The following is a 14571-nucleotide window of genomic DNA, read 5'->3' on the forward strand; positions in this document are numbered from 1 at the left end:
GCGCCGGGTGCTGCCGCTTAAACCGCCCCCCGGCCCCGCGCGGGGCCAATCAGAGCGCAGCGCGGCCCCGGCGGAGCCAATCAGAGCGCGGACACACGGCCCCTCCGTCCGTAAAGCAACGCTGCGGGGCCCGCTTTCGCGCATTTACGACAGCGCCGCAAATCGAAGAGCGGGGCGGGAAGGGGCACCCACAGTGCCCCGCGGTGCTTCCCGGCGTCCTCTGTGGCCCATCCCGGTACCCGCGGATCCAGGCCCCGGTTCGTGCTTTCACCCAGGCCCCCCCCTACGGCCTTCCCGGGGGGGGGTGGGGTGGGGGGGGTGGGGTGAGGGGAGCCCCGCGCGTGGATCAGGCCGAGCGCTTTGCAACGGTTTCACTGGGATTCGCGCTGAGGTGGGCCGGGCCGGAGCCCCTTACAAGCTCCCCCCCTCCTCCCAGGCCCGGAGGGCACCGCTCAACGGTGAGGCGGCCCTAGGCCCAGACCCATCGAGCGACTTCCGCCCCGGCGGCGGAAGCGGCGGGCACGGGCCGCTCTAGGCGGCTAGGCGGAGCGCGCTCTGTGGCCGCGGGGGGGGGGGGGGGGGCCGCTCTAGGCGGCGGGGCGGAGCGCGCTCGGTGGTGGCGGGGGGCCGCTCTAGGCGGCGGGGCGGAGCGCGCTCGGTGGCGGGGCGGGGCCGAGCGCTCAGTGCGGGGCGGCGGCGGCGGCGGCGGCGGCGGGACTGGACGGGACGGGACGGGACGGAGCCGCGATGGAGAAGCCGCGGCGGGCGGTGGTGGTGACGGGTACGGGGCGGCGGGGGCGGCCGGGGTGCTGTCCTGGGGGGAGGGGGTGCGATCCTGAGCGGGCCTGTCCTGAGGGGGGGGCGGCGAGGGGGTAGATAAGGGGGGCTGGGGGGGGGGGGGGTGTGGATGGGGGACCCCTTCTCTGAGGTGAGGGGGGGGGTATGGATGGCCAGGAGCTTGCAGGGGGATGGGGGGGGGGGGGGTGTGCTGCCCATCAGAGGGTGCCCAAGGAGGGGGTGGATGGGGCGGTTGTACCCTGGGGGGGGCTGTTTGGGGGAGCTGCCCCCTGTGCGGGGCGGTAAGCGGGAGCCCTGTGGGGTCGGAGGGCAGGGGGTGGGGGGACTTTGGGGGACGGGCTGCTGTAGGTGAGGGGTGTCAGGAGCTCAGGGTGGGGTATGTTGGTTGGTGAGGGGGCTTCGCAGTGGCTTTCTGAACGCTTGGCCAGGAGGGGAGGGGGCTTTTGGATTCCCCCTCTGGAATCCCTGATGCTCCCCATGGGTTTGCGGGAAAGAAGGGGACTGAACCTCCCAAGGAGCAGGGAAAACAATCAGGGTGCGTGGCGGGGGGGGGGGGGGCATTTGCTCGCTGACCACCCCATCCTGAGCCGTCAAGGTGTCGAAGCTGATACCAAAATCACCCACGCAGCGCCGGGCAGAAGCGCCTCGGGGGAGAATAAGCGAGGGAATGAAAGGCCCCGGGTGTTGCAGGCGAGAGCTTGTCAAGTTCCTTTCCCCGGGGTACAAAGGCCGGGCAGCTTGATTTGTGGGGAAGGCAGTTCTGTGACAAATGGGGAACTCGGCGAAACTATTCAGGTCTCCCCCCACCCCGGTCCCTCAGCAGCTGAAGTTGAGGCCGTTTGAATAGCGAGCGCGGGGGCGAGGGGCTCGTTGTCGTCGGTGCGCTGGAGCGGTTTTAATCGGAGGCAAGTGTCTTTGCAGAGAGCAGTAGCGGAGAGGAAAGAAGCAGGTGGCGATTTCTGGCTTTCCCAAACCCGTATCTAGCGCTGAATGGCCACGCTTGGCGGTGACTAAACAGAAAACTTGCGTCAGTGAATACTCTGCTGCTCGCAATACTTCTCCTGGCTTTTTTTTTTTTTTTTTTTTTTTTTCCCCTGTTTTCAGGGAAGTCTGTTTCTAAAATGCAGTGGTTATCTTGTCAGGTCTACCCGTATTTGATAATCTGTCGCTGATGTCACGCTAAATTCCTTTGTAAAACTAGCCATGGCGTTGTGCTCCCGTTCAGTTAGGAGCACGTGCTCGCTGAGGATAAGTATTATTTGTGCGCAATTTCTTTTTTAGAACTGTTTAAGGAGATAATCCCCTAAAGATCTCTGCAGCTGGTTTACGGCTAATGAGCCTTGGAGGGCCCTGTGGTGGATGCGGAGGAACTCCTGGGCATGCTCGGTGGAGTTGGGTGCTGCTGACAAAGTTGCTTATCTTCTGCGAAAGAGATAACGCGAGGGATCTGCACAGGAGATGAGTCAGAGGAGCGATAGCCCACAGGGGTGTTTGTGCCAGTTTGCGGTTGGCTTCGGAGCGAGAGGGTTACGTGCCGCGCGGGGGCACCTGTAGAATTTCAGCCTTCCAGTGGCTGAGCTGTTAAAAAGATATGGACGTGGGTTATGTCCCTTTGTAAGACCATTCCGATTCCTTTGGGACTGGAACCGAGCGGGTCACGATGGTTTGATTCCAGCGAGTCGCGCAGGACATCCCCGAATCGCAGAAGCATCCGAAAAGGCCCTCGGTTATTCGCTTCGTTCGCCCGTGCTGCGGTCGTAGCTTGTCTTAATGGCACTGGAGGTTTGCTCCCGGGAAAACACACCTGCATTTTGATTTTGTGGAGACCTTTGGAAGATTTATGCCGGGGGGATATCGACGTTGGTTAGATTGCGAGAGATCCATCAGCCTGGACGAGCCCACGCTGTGCGAATTCCTGATGTGCAGCATAACCTCGGACTGGCTGTTGATAGCAAATAGAATGGTTCCATTAACGTGTCATATAATATTTGTGGTCCCTCTCAAATCCTTTCACGAGTTAGGCAAAATTTATGTCTCCTAATTGCATTAGGCTCAGAGGGTAGCTCTGACATTTTAAATTAAAGCCTATCGACGTTGCAGCCAGATAAATGGCCTAACCTTTGTGTGCTTGCTCAGGAAAAGATGTTATGGATTACTAGTTAACTCTAAGTTACTCATTAGGAAATTTAGATGTAGTGAGTAAGTATTTTTGATAACGCTATCATAACCTTCGCCGCTTGGCGCGGGTGGGTTGTCAGCAGCGTTTTGGTCGTCTCCTCCTAAGGCATACCTAATGCTGAGGGAGATCTTGGTGACCTGAGCAGAGAAGGAGCATTGGAGGCAGGCTTGTCCGCAGTTGTGGAAGCGTCTGCTGTGGGCTAAACCAATCAGGGTTAGAAAATCCAATAATGATTCTCATTCCGTGACATGGGTCAACTTATCTGGCAATAACGAGTTTTCCTAACCTGGTCAGGAAGGAGAAAATACGCTTCCCCAGTGTCTGTGGGGAAAAAAGAATTTCTTTTGAGGCAAGCTGTTGTTTTCCTTCGCAGCAGAAGGTGTATAGTTCAATTGTTGCTGTGGAGGTCTCTTATTTAGACCTCGGGATGGAAAGGATTTGGCACCAGAAGTGGGTTTTCTTTCAGGCTACGCAGCCCAGGAAAGCGCAGACCGCTTTGCAACTTTAAGTTGAGTCGAACCTGCAAGGATGACTTCATCACTGTGGATTTTTTCCTTCTCTTCCAGGGTTTGGGCCGTTTGGAGAGCACGCTGTGAACGCCAGCTGGATTGCAGTCCAGGTAACGCCGTGACTTTGTTCTTAGCGAGTTGAAACAGGGCCGTGCTGATAACGTATCCGTACCGACTCTGGTTTGCAGCTCTTTTCTAACTGGTCTTCCCAGTTTATGAACCGAGACCAGCTCGCTGCAGATACCCAGATGGTCAGCTGGATAATGTTTGAGTCACTGCTCGGAAAACAATCCCTGAGCTGGTGGAGTTTCGTGAGACTGAGTTAATGTAGCTGAGGCAAGTAAGGAATTCATAGGCTGACTCCCTAGACTGGAAAGATGTTAAACGGGGCGGGGAGCCTGGAATCTTCCTCTGCCGGAGAGAATTCAAAATAAATAAACAAACCGACCCAGAAGAATTTTGATGGTTTTTTTTTTCCTCTCGGCTCTAGCTTGAATCTGGGCAAGCTGGTTAACCTTTAAGGCAAGTCTGATCCACAATGAGATTTCTACCTGGTAGTCCTGGGGACTGGAGCGTGCCGCAGGGACGTCCAGCGCGAGCCACGACATCGGGACTTGGGCTCCAAAGCAGAGCAGCCGCCGCTGCCTCTGCTCTCCCCTCCCCTGCTGTTGATGGTGGGCCGTGGTGGGTGAAGCAGGGGGCGAGGGGGGGGTTCAGGCAGTGTTTGTGGCTGCGGAGCAGCCTCCTCTCTGCTGAGAAGCAGCAGCAAGGGATGCTGGCGTGAGGGAGCTGGGCCGTGCTGGGCACAGGGGCGCTCGTGGAGGATCGTTGCTCGAGCAGATCGTGTGCGCTCGCGCGAACCAAGTTTGTGCCGCTTGTAGCTGCAGATCTGCACGAGCGTGTAACCCTGTCTGTGTAACCCTGATACATTCACAAACGAGGCAAGAAGAAGAAGAAGAAGTAGTTAAAAGTCTTGCCAGGCGCCCAGCTAAACTAAGGAATGAAGGTCGCTTGCTGTAAAAGCAGTAGCTAGGGACAGTGCTGCCGCCTTATCCTGCTTCTTGCTTATTTGTCACTTCTGGATGTGGTTTATGGCAAAGCTACTGGGAATTCCAGGGTACCTTTTAGTAGAGTTGCCCAGGGAATTAAATCTATTTTTCTCCCTAACACATCTCTCTTCCCTTCAGAGCTCTGAGATTAATACCTTCTTTAGAATGCTTTTAAATTAAATCACAAACTCTGATCAATTACAGTCAACTAATGTCCAGATGTCTAATGTGTTGGCTGGTATGAGAAGGTGAAACCTTTGCCTCCAGGAGCCTTTTGGGAATGAATATATTTGAGTTAGGTTTTGCTCAGTTTGAGTTTGGGGGGAAAATGCAAGCTGTGGCTGTGGAAAAAAATAAAATAAAATAAAATAAAATGTCGTGTTGCTGAAATTTCGTAGCGAGGCTAATTGATTTGGTTTGTTCTCACTCGTGTAGCGTTGGTTACTGTAAACGAGCTACTTTTATTCTAGAGGAGGTAGACAAAAGGGGATTGTGCTCCTGGGACAGGAAGAGTGGTGGGTGTCCCGATGTTGCTCGCAAACCCAAACGTGACGTCTCATTCCGATGAAGAGAAATGGCGTGTCATTCCTGCAGCCCGGCAGCTCGAGGCCCTGGCGGCTGCTCCGCTGCGTGGCTGGTAGATGAAGGAATCACTTCATCCGTTTTAAATTCGTTTTAATGGGCTTGGGGGGTGTTTTGGGTGCGCGAAACTACCGTCGGGGGTGCGCGATCTGCTGCTGGTGGGAGCCCATCTCCCTGTGGAACAGCTCGCGCTCGCTTCTGCCTCGAAACATCCCCTTCCAGGCAGCGGGGAGGATTTGCCTTTCCTTACCCCGTCTCAGCCCTGAGAGGCCCAGACAAAAAGGAACAGCATGTCTTTGAGCACATGCGAGTTGGGCATTGTGCAAGTTTCAGACAGGGGACTTCATGGAGCTGAGTGGACACAAAGGCGTGTCTGAGTTTCTGAATCCCAGACGGTGTGATCTGCATTTTAATAGAAGAAAAATCAATTAAACAATCTTTGTAAATCCTTTCTAGCTTTAGGGCTAAGCTAGTTCTGGTTTATTACATCTTTTATTATCCTGCAGCCCGAGGATAAAAATTCTCTGCTTTTCTTTCCAGTCCTCTTTTTGGTTTCGTTTGGCTTCTTACATAGAGCAGGGATACGGTGCGGTGCGTCTTTCCCTTCTGGCTGCAGTGGATTTCTGCCGTAGCTGTTTGGTTTTGGGAGCTGAGCGGTCTTTACACGTGGGCACCTTAACCAGCGGCGGTAGCAATCTAATAATGTGGAGACGAAGCGTTTGGAGATTTTTTTATGCATGGAGGGGAGAGATTTCCTGCAAATTCAGAGTGAAGAACAACTTCTTTCTGCTTTCTTTGAAGCTTACAGTAAAAATACCCTGCGTTAACCTGGGTCTGCTGTTCTGCATTTTCATCATTTTAATATTTCGTCCGAGGAGGTTTTTTTCCAGCTGCAATTTTTTGCTTGGGAGGGACTTTCCTTTCAAGAAGAAGTTACTGAAACGGGCTTTCCGTTGGGCACGTTTGGCGGCCTCCCCGGTGTGACTTAGGTGTAGACACAGGTGTGCCCCGTGCTCCGCGAAGCTGATGGGCTCCTGCCTTCATCCCCCCGAAGTGCTTCTGGCTGAGCCGGAGGAGGAGAGGTCAGGGTGCGTTTTGACATTACTAAGGACAATTGCTGTCAGGGTGTCTAGACAGACCTGATAAGGATATTAGAGGCTGACAAAGACGACCATTGTTGAGGGGTCAGGGAATCGGTCAAACGTGTTCGTTTTTCTGTGTTTGTCAGGTATACAAGGCTGTGGGTAATAAGTTGTCTGGGGGCCAGCGTACATCTTTATCGCTGAATGGAAGGGCGCCAACGCTGTGTTTGGTTAAAAGAAAGTCGGGAATTTGTAAACGGAAGGTTTCGCGTCGCCTGGAGAAGGTGGCTGCGGCGGAGCGGGGCGGCTCGCGTGGCCCGAGGGTTCTCGCTCACTGTAGGCGCTCGTTTCTGCGCAGCCGGGAAAACTTGCCGCCGTCAAATTCGTCTTCAGGAGCTGTTTCACGCTCTTTAAGAGAAGTGATGATGGATTCCTATCAATTAACACTCTGGAGATCTTCCTGAAGAGACTGGCTTGTGTTTGAATGCTCTCATTTGTAAACTACTTACTTTATTAACGCACCACAGAAACCAGCTAACGTTTTGAGGGCAGATTTGTGTAAAGAAGATGTGATGAAACATCACTTAGCATCCATCTCTGGTAATGAATGTCTGTGTGTGCCAGACACTAATCAATACAGCAAGCCTTTAATATCAGACTTGCCCTCAGAGCCAGAGCAAGTGATTTATCATTGTTGCTCATATCTGCTGGTCCGTGGAAGTCTTACTCTTGCCTTTGCTGCACCTTTTAGTTATCTTAAATCTTGTTACACTGCCTGTGGTCTGTCCGTACAGGTGTGGAAGGTTTGGGTTTTTTCTTGGTAAAGAAACGACTCGTGCAGGAAAAAAAAAGGACACTAAGATACTGCTCACGTTTATGTCGAGGAGGTAGGATGGTAATGTGGGAGTCCAGAAACCTCAACTTGTCCTCTCCTTTCAGCTGTCTTTAATTTGAAGGAGATTTAAACCTAGGGAAATACCAGATTTGAAATTGAGTAAGCTTCGTTGAAAATAGCTACTCTACACTCCTTAGCCTGAAGATTGCAAGTATAATCTCTGTGGGCAGGAAAATAAAGCCGAAGAATCGCGTGAAAGAGCAGCTCTTGGCTCTGATCACCGAATCCGAACCTGGAATAGAGATAACTTAATCATTCAAGGATATTTTGAAATGCCCTTTGACAGTTTCATGGCTGCTTACGTCGCTGTTTCCACCTCAGATCCGTGAGAACAACCACGGCAGTTGGTGGACGCGAGAGCTGCGGGTTATTTTCTCGCTGATCGTGCAGCCCCCTTGGCGTTAGCACAAGCCATCACGTCGAGCGCTCGGCGCGGGTCAGCTTGCGTTTTCCAGTCGACACACGTCTGGGAGGAGAAGAGCAGCACCAGACCACAAGCTTCTGCTGCTTATTAACTTGTGAAGAACTGGAGGGCGTTCTCCCGAGTGGCGCGCAGGCCTGGCCAGAGAGCTGCGGGAGCACGCGGCTCCTGTCTTCAGGGAGAAGGGGGCACTTCCAGCTTCTTCCCAGAGGAGCCAAACCGTTAGCTGTTGGCTTTACGGCACGGACGGTCACTTACCAGTCTTGAAAAGCAGCTGGGAAGTTTTTCAGAGCGCCAGAAAATGCTGCCTTCCTCGGAGGGAAGCTTGGTCCGAGTTAGGGGCTGTTGGAGCTCGTTAAACACGATGGCTGCAGTCGCTTCAGCCGCTGGAAAAGTGCCTCGTGGTGTAGACATGCCCAAGGCTCCCAGGTTTGAGTTCAGCTGATGATTTTGTTTAAGAACATTTTTTTTTTTTTTTTGCAGAGGTTTCAGAGCACGTGGGTGTATCCTTTCCTTGAGTTCTTGAAAGTTTGGGTTTGACGGCTCCAAAAGGTTTCACTTCTGGGGAAGTCCTGTCCTGGGCTAGACTGGTAAAGTCTGAAGTACCAAACGGGCAAGCCTGGGCCTGAAGCCTTACTGGTGAGACTGGAGTGGTTGAAACGGAGACCAAAGAAGAACAAGGGGGAAGTGTCCAGGACCGTGGGCTGTATGTAGAGGGAACTCACCGTGTTGGGATGAAACAGTGTGCTTTCCAGTCAGGTATACTGGGTGGGGAAAAAAAAAAGAAGATCTTTCCTGTTCCCTCTGGTTTTGAAGTCGTCTTTGCAAGGTGTTTAACTGACACTTTGTGTTTTGAAAGGTTTAAAGGAAGTTGGCCAAGTTTATTGCCTGGATATTTGGGGTGTTTTCAAGGCATGGCTTTAGTTAGTGTTATAGAGGGAGAAATAATTTACTGCGTTAGTTGAATCACTAAAGCGGTGACAGCTCTTGTTGCAAAATTCAGTGCGATATATTACGTATAGGTAAAGCCAGCGGTGGAAACACCTTTCACATTTTGGACACAGGCTGTGTACTATTCCAGATTCTGCCAAAATAAAAGTAAGACAAACACATTGAGGAGGGTGTTCCCGTGTGTTGCTTCAGCCTCTCATGTGAGGAGCGCTTGCTAATGCTTGTGGAGGCTCACAGACACAGAATCGCAGCCTGGTAGTGCTGTCACCGAACCCTGAGAGCTCTTTATCTGGAAACAAACGTGAATTTGCTCTCCAGGCCAGCAGTCCTGAGCGAGGGCAAGTTAGATGATGAAGGTCATCCTCCCGATTCTGCTTTCTTTACATAATTCTATACCTAGTTCTTTGAAGAAGCGACTATGACTATATACCTCTATAAATAACGTAGCCAACCTTTCTTTTGAGTGTGGGTGTTGCTGATAACTATTGTCAGTTAAATGTTGGTTTCTTTGCTATACACACATCAGAGCAAAACAAACGGTCCTGCGGGTGAAGACTGTTAACGCAGGTGGAGGTGCCTTTGTTGTTCCCCGTTGTGTTGGTGGGTTTTTTACAGGGTTATACAGCCTGTGGTGTCAGCTGATGGTGGTCCCTCCCAGCAGACTCCCTCTGCCGTTAAACCTTCCAGAAGTTTATCCTCTGCTGAGCTTGCGTCTGACCACCTTGGTTTTGCTTATTTCCTTCTGTCCGTAGGAGTTGGAGAAGCTCGGGCTGCGGGATGACGTGGATCTGCACGTCTATGAAGTCCCAGTTGAATACCAGACAGTGCAAAGGCTCATTCCTGCCTTGTGGAAAAAGCACAGTCCGCAAGTGAGTGAGTAAAGGGAGGAGGAGAAAAGCCTCAGCAAACGGCTGAAATCTGTCACGCTGACAGCAGCGAGCACAGGGTGAAATCCTGTTTTTAACGTGTGCTCGGACTGGCAGCATCCCTCCCTGGAGCTTTTCCTCTTTTTGTCATGAGAACCTGTGAATTTCTAGGGTTTTATAGCTCAGAATAGAGTGCTCCAATTCAGGGGAGCAGCCGGTGTGAAGAGGCAGCTGCAAGGGGCTGTCTGGACAGGTCGCCGTTGGGCCGTGCCACCGGGGCGGTGGGCTCGGCCGTGGAGGGGCCAACGTTCACTTCTGCCCTCGGTAAATGACGGTGGAGGCCGGGAAGGGGGTGAAACACAACGAATTGTTCTGTGCTGGACCCACGCGTTGGCTGACAAAACGACTCGTTGCCGTGCTGTCCGTGCCAGAACTCCCCTAACTCTCCACCGGTCGTTAACTGGGAAGAGCGGGCTGTTGGCTTTCCACTGTTGGTGCTTTGGTTGATCTGACTTGTTTCTTTTCTCTCGTAGTTGGTGGTTCATGTAGGTGTTTCGGGTATGGCTACGACTGTCACTCTGGAGAAGTGTGGCCATAACGTAGGGTACAAAGGCTTAGACAACTGCCGTTTCTGCCCAGGCTCTCAGTGTTGCGTAGAAGGTGGCCCAGAGTGCATCGATTCCATCATCGACATGGACACCGTCTGCAAGAGAGTCTCGGCGCTGGGGCTGGATGTCACGGTCACCATCTCGAAGGATGCCGGCCGGTACGGGGTGCCGGGGGTCGGTGGGGGAAAGCAGGCTGGCGCTGCCGCGCGCTCTTCCCTCCGTGAGGCCCGCGCGATTCTTCGGCTTTTCGCTTCTCCTGGGGCTGGCAGCACCGTCTGTTTTTCAGCGGCCACCCAGCCATTAGGGGAAAAAGAGAGATCTTTACCTTTCCTTGGCCTAGAAGTGAGCAAAGCAATCGTGCCCGCTCACAATACCTGCCTTGTGCGCCGCCCTTTTGTCCTGGTTTGGGCTGAACCAGAGCTAATTCTGGTTTAGTGCTTTAACTTTTCAGTTCAGTCTCCTCTAACGGCGCTTTCTGAAACAGCAGCGTGTTTTTCCAGACAGTGACTGCTCCAGCAGTGCCAAGGCCTGATGGTTACAGCCAGCACCAAGGAATGGGATGCAGAGAGGCCCTGGCTTAGACTTGTTCTTGTAGCGACCGAGGTCACTGCTGAGTCTTGTACCCTGTGTTGGGGTGCCGGGAGGGAAAAGGGTCGCACCTACAGGGAGGAGCGAACGGGACAGGTGACCCAAACCTGACCAACAGAGTGTTCCACCCCATAGACATCATGTTCAGCATAGAGCTGAGGGATCACGAGGGTCTCTCTCTCTTCTTGGACGGCCGACACCTGAGGAGGACTCTGTCTGTCCTTCTGTCGTCGATCCCGACCCGTACATCCCTGAATCCAGCGCCTGAGTCCAGCTCCTGCCTCCCATCCCTGTCTGCTGCCCAGTCCAGCCTGGGACTGCCCCAGTGCCAGCCCTGCAGCGTGGTGGGGACGTGTCGTCATCAGGGTGGGGGGAGTTGGGTTCGGTGTTGGTGTTGTGTCTATTTGTACGTATTGTAGAGATTTCATTGTTTCCTTATTATTATCTTTTATTGCTATTGTTTCATTAAAGCTCTTTTAGTTTTCTTTCCCAAACTGTAAAGTCTCTCTCCCTTGTTCTCTCTCCTTTTCCTCTTTTGGGAGGGGAGAGGGGTTAGTAGAGAGCGTCTGTCACTTGTTAGTGGCCGGCCCAGCCTCAGCCCGTGACACCTTTATTGCAGGGTGTTGCTGCAGGGCTGAATGATCAGAATGCCCAGCTCCTCCCGTCCTGCCGTGTGTCCCTTGTTGCTAAATAAGGTCTGTTCTTGTGTTTCAGGTACCTCTGTGACTTCACCTACTACACTTCCTTGTACCAGAGCCGCGGGAGGTCGGCTTTTGTTCATGTGCCTCCGCTGGGGAAGCCGTACACCGCCGAACAGCTGGGTCGGGCACTACAGGCTATAATAGAAGAAATGCTCGATGTTTTGGAGCATTCTGAAGACAAAATCAATTGTCAGCATGAACACTGAAAGTGAGCAGAAGCTATCCTAGTATTGCACTTCCGAAATTTTCCCCTGCTACTGAAGTACTGGGGAAAACGGTCTGAAACGTCCAGGCCCAGAATTGGAGACTTCACAAAGGAAAATTCCACTTCTCGAAATTGACGGTTTTTTTTGGTCAAATGTCTGCATTTCAGCCTAGGCAACACAGGATTCAAAATTCTCTTCTTTAAAACACCTGCAACTCGTTTCTGAAGTGACTGAAGTGTGTGTGCTGTGCTTTACCCAGAGCTTACCTGTCAGCCAAGTGAGAGCTGCTGACCAGTCTAATCCGGCGCAGATGGAAAGTTTCTCGTCTGGACTTGGCGTTCAGGTGCAGGGAGTTGATAACCCGTGACTAGTTGTTAAGTTGGAAGGTTTGCTTTCGGTTTGTTTTGGGTTTTTTTTTTTTTTTTCCCCCCTCTTTGGCCCAAATTATAGGTTATAATGTCAAAGTAAAACTGAAAAGAGTTGGACTGGCGTGGGCTTGTCTGTTGTAAAACAACGCTTGGTGGAGGCGAGGCGTCTTCGAAACTGCTTTGCCGGAATGGGGAGATATTTTAGGCACTGATTTCTCACCCCACCTCGTCCAAATGCGCGGAGGGTCCTCTGTGACGTGCTGGTTAACTGGTAGCTGCAGATAGAAGGGGTGTGTTTTGGGTTCCTTTTGTTGTGGAGCAGCAAATAGCTTTTTTTTTGTTGTTCTCTGTGTGTACCCAGTAGGAGCCGAACTTGCACCAAATATTTCCCGATGTCTTTTTTTTATTACGCTCTCGATGCCACCTTCCTCACTCGAGCCAACCATATACCTCCTGTACAAAACACAGTGTTGCGTACGTGTATAAAACAAATCATTAGCGGTTAAATAGCTTTGCTAAAGGCCACTTTCTCCGCAGGAGATCTTTATCCTAGACTTTTGGTGCTAGCTGTTATTTTTAAGGTGAAGGCTGAGTAATTTATAACTTCCTTAGTTCTAAATTTTCCTTCTTGTTAAAGGTTAGAAGAGTAATGTTTAACTTAAATCCTAAGTTGCCACCTTGATTTATTACAGGCATCAATATGCAAACGTGCGGATTCGAAGACGTTCTGCCAAATCCAATCTAAAATCTCACACCTATTCCCGCTGCCTGTAAACCAGAGGCAATTATTTGAAAACTAGGAATTTTGCTTAGAATGAGTATTCCGGGTTGTTTTTAGTGTCCCCCTCCCAATGGGAGGGTACAAAGGGCTGCTTCTGGTGTGAACCTTCCCAGTAATTAATCTGGGGAGGTGTACACGCAGGTTCTCAGCAGGGCTTTCAGGGTGGTTGATGCCAGTGGTGTGCGTAGCTCCGCTGACAAATGACTAAGACTCCAGCGCAAGACGGATGATGTTACAGTGGGGACAGACCCAAACTGGGAATTGGTGACCGGTAGGTCTCATTGGAATGAAGAGATCTGTGATTTGATTCCAAGACTTTTACAAATATATATATATATATATATATAAACCCAACACTTTTGAACTGTTTTAAAATACCATTATTTTAATTTTTCTGGCGATGAATGATTCTGCTATAGTATCTCTCAGTGAGAGCTGCCGTTAACGTGCTGTTTTCCAGTAGAAGCCTCGTGACAAAGGAAATACCACCTGTAACCCTCGAGAGAGAGAGGACAAAGGCTTCTGCAGTCGTAGTAACTTTGCTGAGGGGGCCTGTGTAGGAAGGTGTTGGCGTAGGCTGCTGGTTTACCAAGGAAATTACCGCTGTAGTTGCTATACAGGCTTTCCTGATCAAAAGAGTCGGCCTTCAAAGTAAATAATTCTTTTTTTTTTTTTTTTTGCATTCAAAATACGAAGTAGCACTTGTCAGATTGTCAGCAGGCAGGCAGACTTTCTGATTAGTAATTTATTATATTTAATGTTTTGTTTAAATATTCGTGGTTTGACACCTTTTTTTTTTTTTTTTGCAAATAGTCGAGCGACTTACCTTGTAGGTTTATTCCTTTATCTGGTAAGAAGTTTTTGTCATCAGCGTGTCTTAGCTGCTAAACTTCAAAAAGAGGAGTAATTCACCTGCCCCGCTAAGCTCAGCGATTGATTTCGGTAATTTTCAGTAACGCCATTTCATTGACGTGTGACGTAGCTGTGACTCGAAGGGGAGATCAACAGTTTAGCGAGGCGGGGACAAACGAAGGGCCGGCTGGGGCAGCGATGCCCGCGGGGGGCCGTGGGGCAGGTTCGGCCGCCCCTCGCCTCGGGCTGGTCGGGCTCCGATGCGGGTGACCGTCCCCGAGCGAGACGTGCCCTTGTCCGTCCGGGGCTGCCGGAGGGTTTGGCGCCCGAGCGGGCGGCCTTGGAGAGCCCTGAGGAGGGGAGGCTCCTGCTCCATGGGCAGGGAGGGCAGAGCGGGGTTCTGTCCTGCTCGACGCCCGCGGATGTTCTTCCTTGGGAGCGCTCTGCTGCTCGAGGGGAAAATCCTGAGCCAGTTTCTGTGCCCGTTGCTGCTCGTCCAAGGACTGCAGTGGGCGACCTCCGGCGTGTCAGTGTTAACCACCTCCCTGCTGGGAATCGTTTCCTTTCGAGCCGTGCGTTTCCTCGTAGTCTGGATTTTTTTTTTTGGTGGAGCTTCCATGTGATCAGTTTCTTAGAAAATACGATTTATTTTATAATCTTTTCGGGGGGTTTTTTGAGACTTAGTCCTCAGAGATTGTATTTGTCGAGGGTGTCTTGGTGGTAGAGAAGTTTTGTATAGTGAGACTTTGAAAAATGGCATGAAACTAATTTTATTTAATCTGACCTAAATTAAATACTTTGGGGTTTTTCTGAAAGCTTTTTGTTGTTGTTGTTAAGTTAATTAATTCATAATGCCTTTGCTATAGGTGCATATTTTCTTTGGAAATAGGACGTCAGACTGATGCAGAGCTTCAAAAAGCTGATGTTTTGTGTAACGCTTCCTATCTGCTTTCTCTTCCAGATCATCAATAAATAGAATTTGCTGATTTGCACTGACTGGGAGACCTGTTGCCAACCACAAAATAATTGTGTGCTAGTGAGTAAGCGTAGGAAGTTCAGGTTTAGTGCGAATTACTGTGCCTGCAATTTGTGAAACGTAAAAGCTGGTGAAGTTTTAGAATCCTGTGACTGCAAA

General features: G+C 51.2%; 1 protein-coding gene across 1 annotated transcript; it reads left to right on the forward strand.

Annotated features, from left to right (window-relative positions):
• Nucleotides 1-747: 747 nt before the first annotated feature.
• On the forward strand, nucleotides 748-11920 carry PGPEP1 (pyroglutamyl-peptidase I). Its single transcript, XM_086477386.1, has 5 exons — nucleotides 748-781; nucleotides 3544-3596; nucleotides 9219-9335; nucleotides 9866-10098; nucleotides 11243-11920. Exons 1-5 carry the CDS (start codon nucleotides 748-750, stop codon nucleotides 11433-11435), a joined length of 630 nt encoding a protein of 209 aa, XP_086333512.1. The 3' UTR covers nucleotides 11436-11920.
• The last annotated feature ends 2651 nt before the right edge of the window (nucleotides 11921-14571 follow it).

The sequence above is a fragment of the Leptosomus discolor genome, chromosome 24, assembly GCF_034619465.1.
Source record: "Leptosomus discolor isolate bLepDis1 chromosome 24, bLepDis1.hap2, whole genome shotgun sequence".
NCBI lineage: Eukaryota > Metazoa > Chordata > Aves > Leptosomiformes > Leptosomidae > Leptosomus > Leptosomus discolor.

Coding starts and splice junctions, on each gene's coding strand:
- PGPEP1 (XM_086477386.1), top strand. CDS start 748: ATGGAGAAGCCGCGGCGGGCGGTGGTGGTGACGG. Junction 3,597..9,218: donor CCAGCTGGATTGCAGTCCAG/GTAACGCCGTGA, acceptor TTCTGTCCGTAG/GAGTTGGAGAAGCTCGGGCT. Junction 9,336..9,865: donor GGAAAAAGCACAGTCCGCAA/GTGAGTGAGTAA, acceptor TTTCTCTCGTAG/TTGGTGGTTCATGTAGGTGT.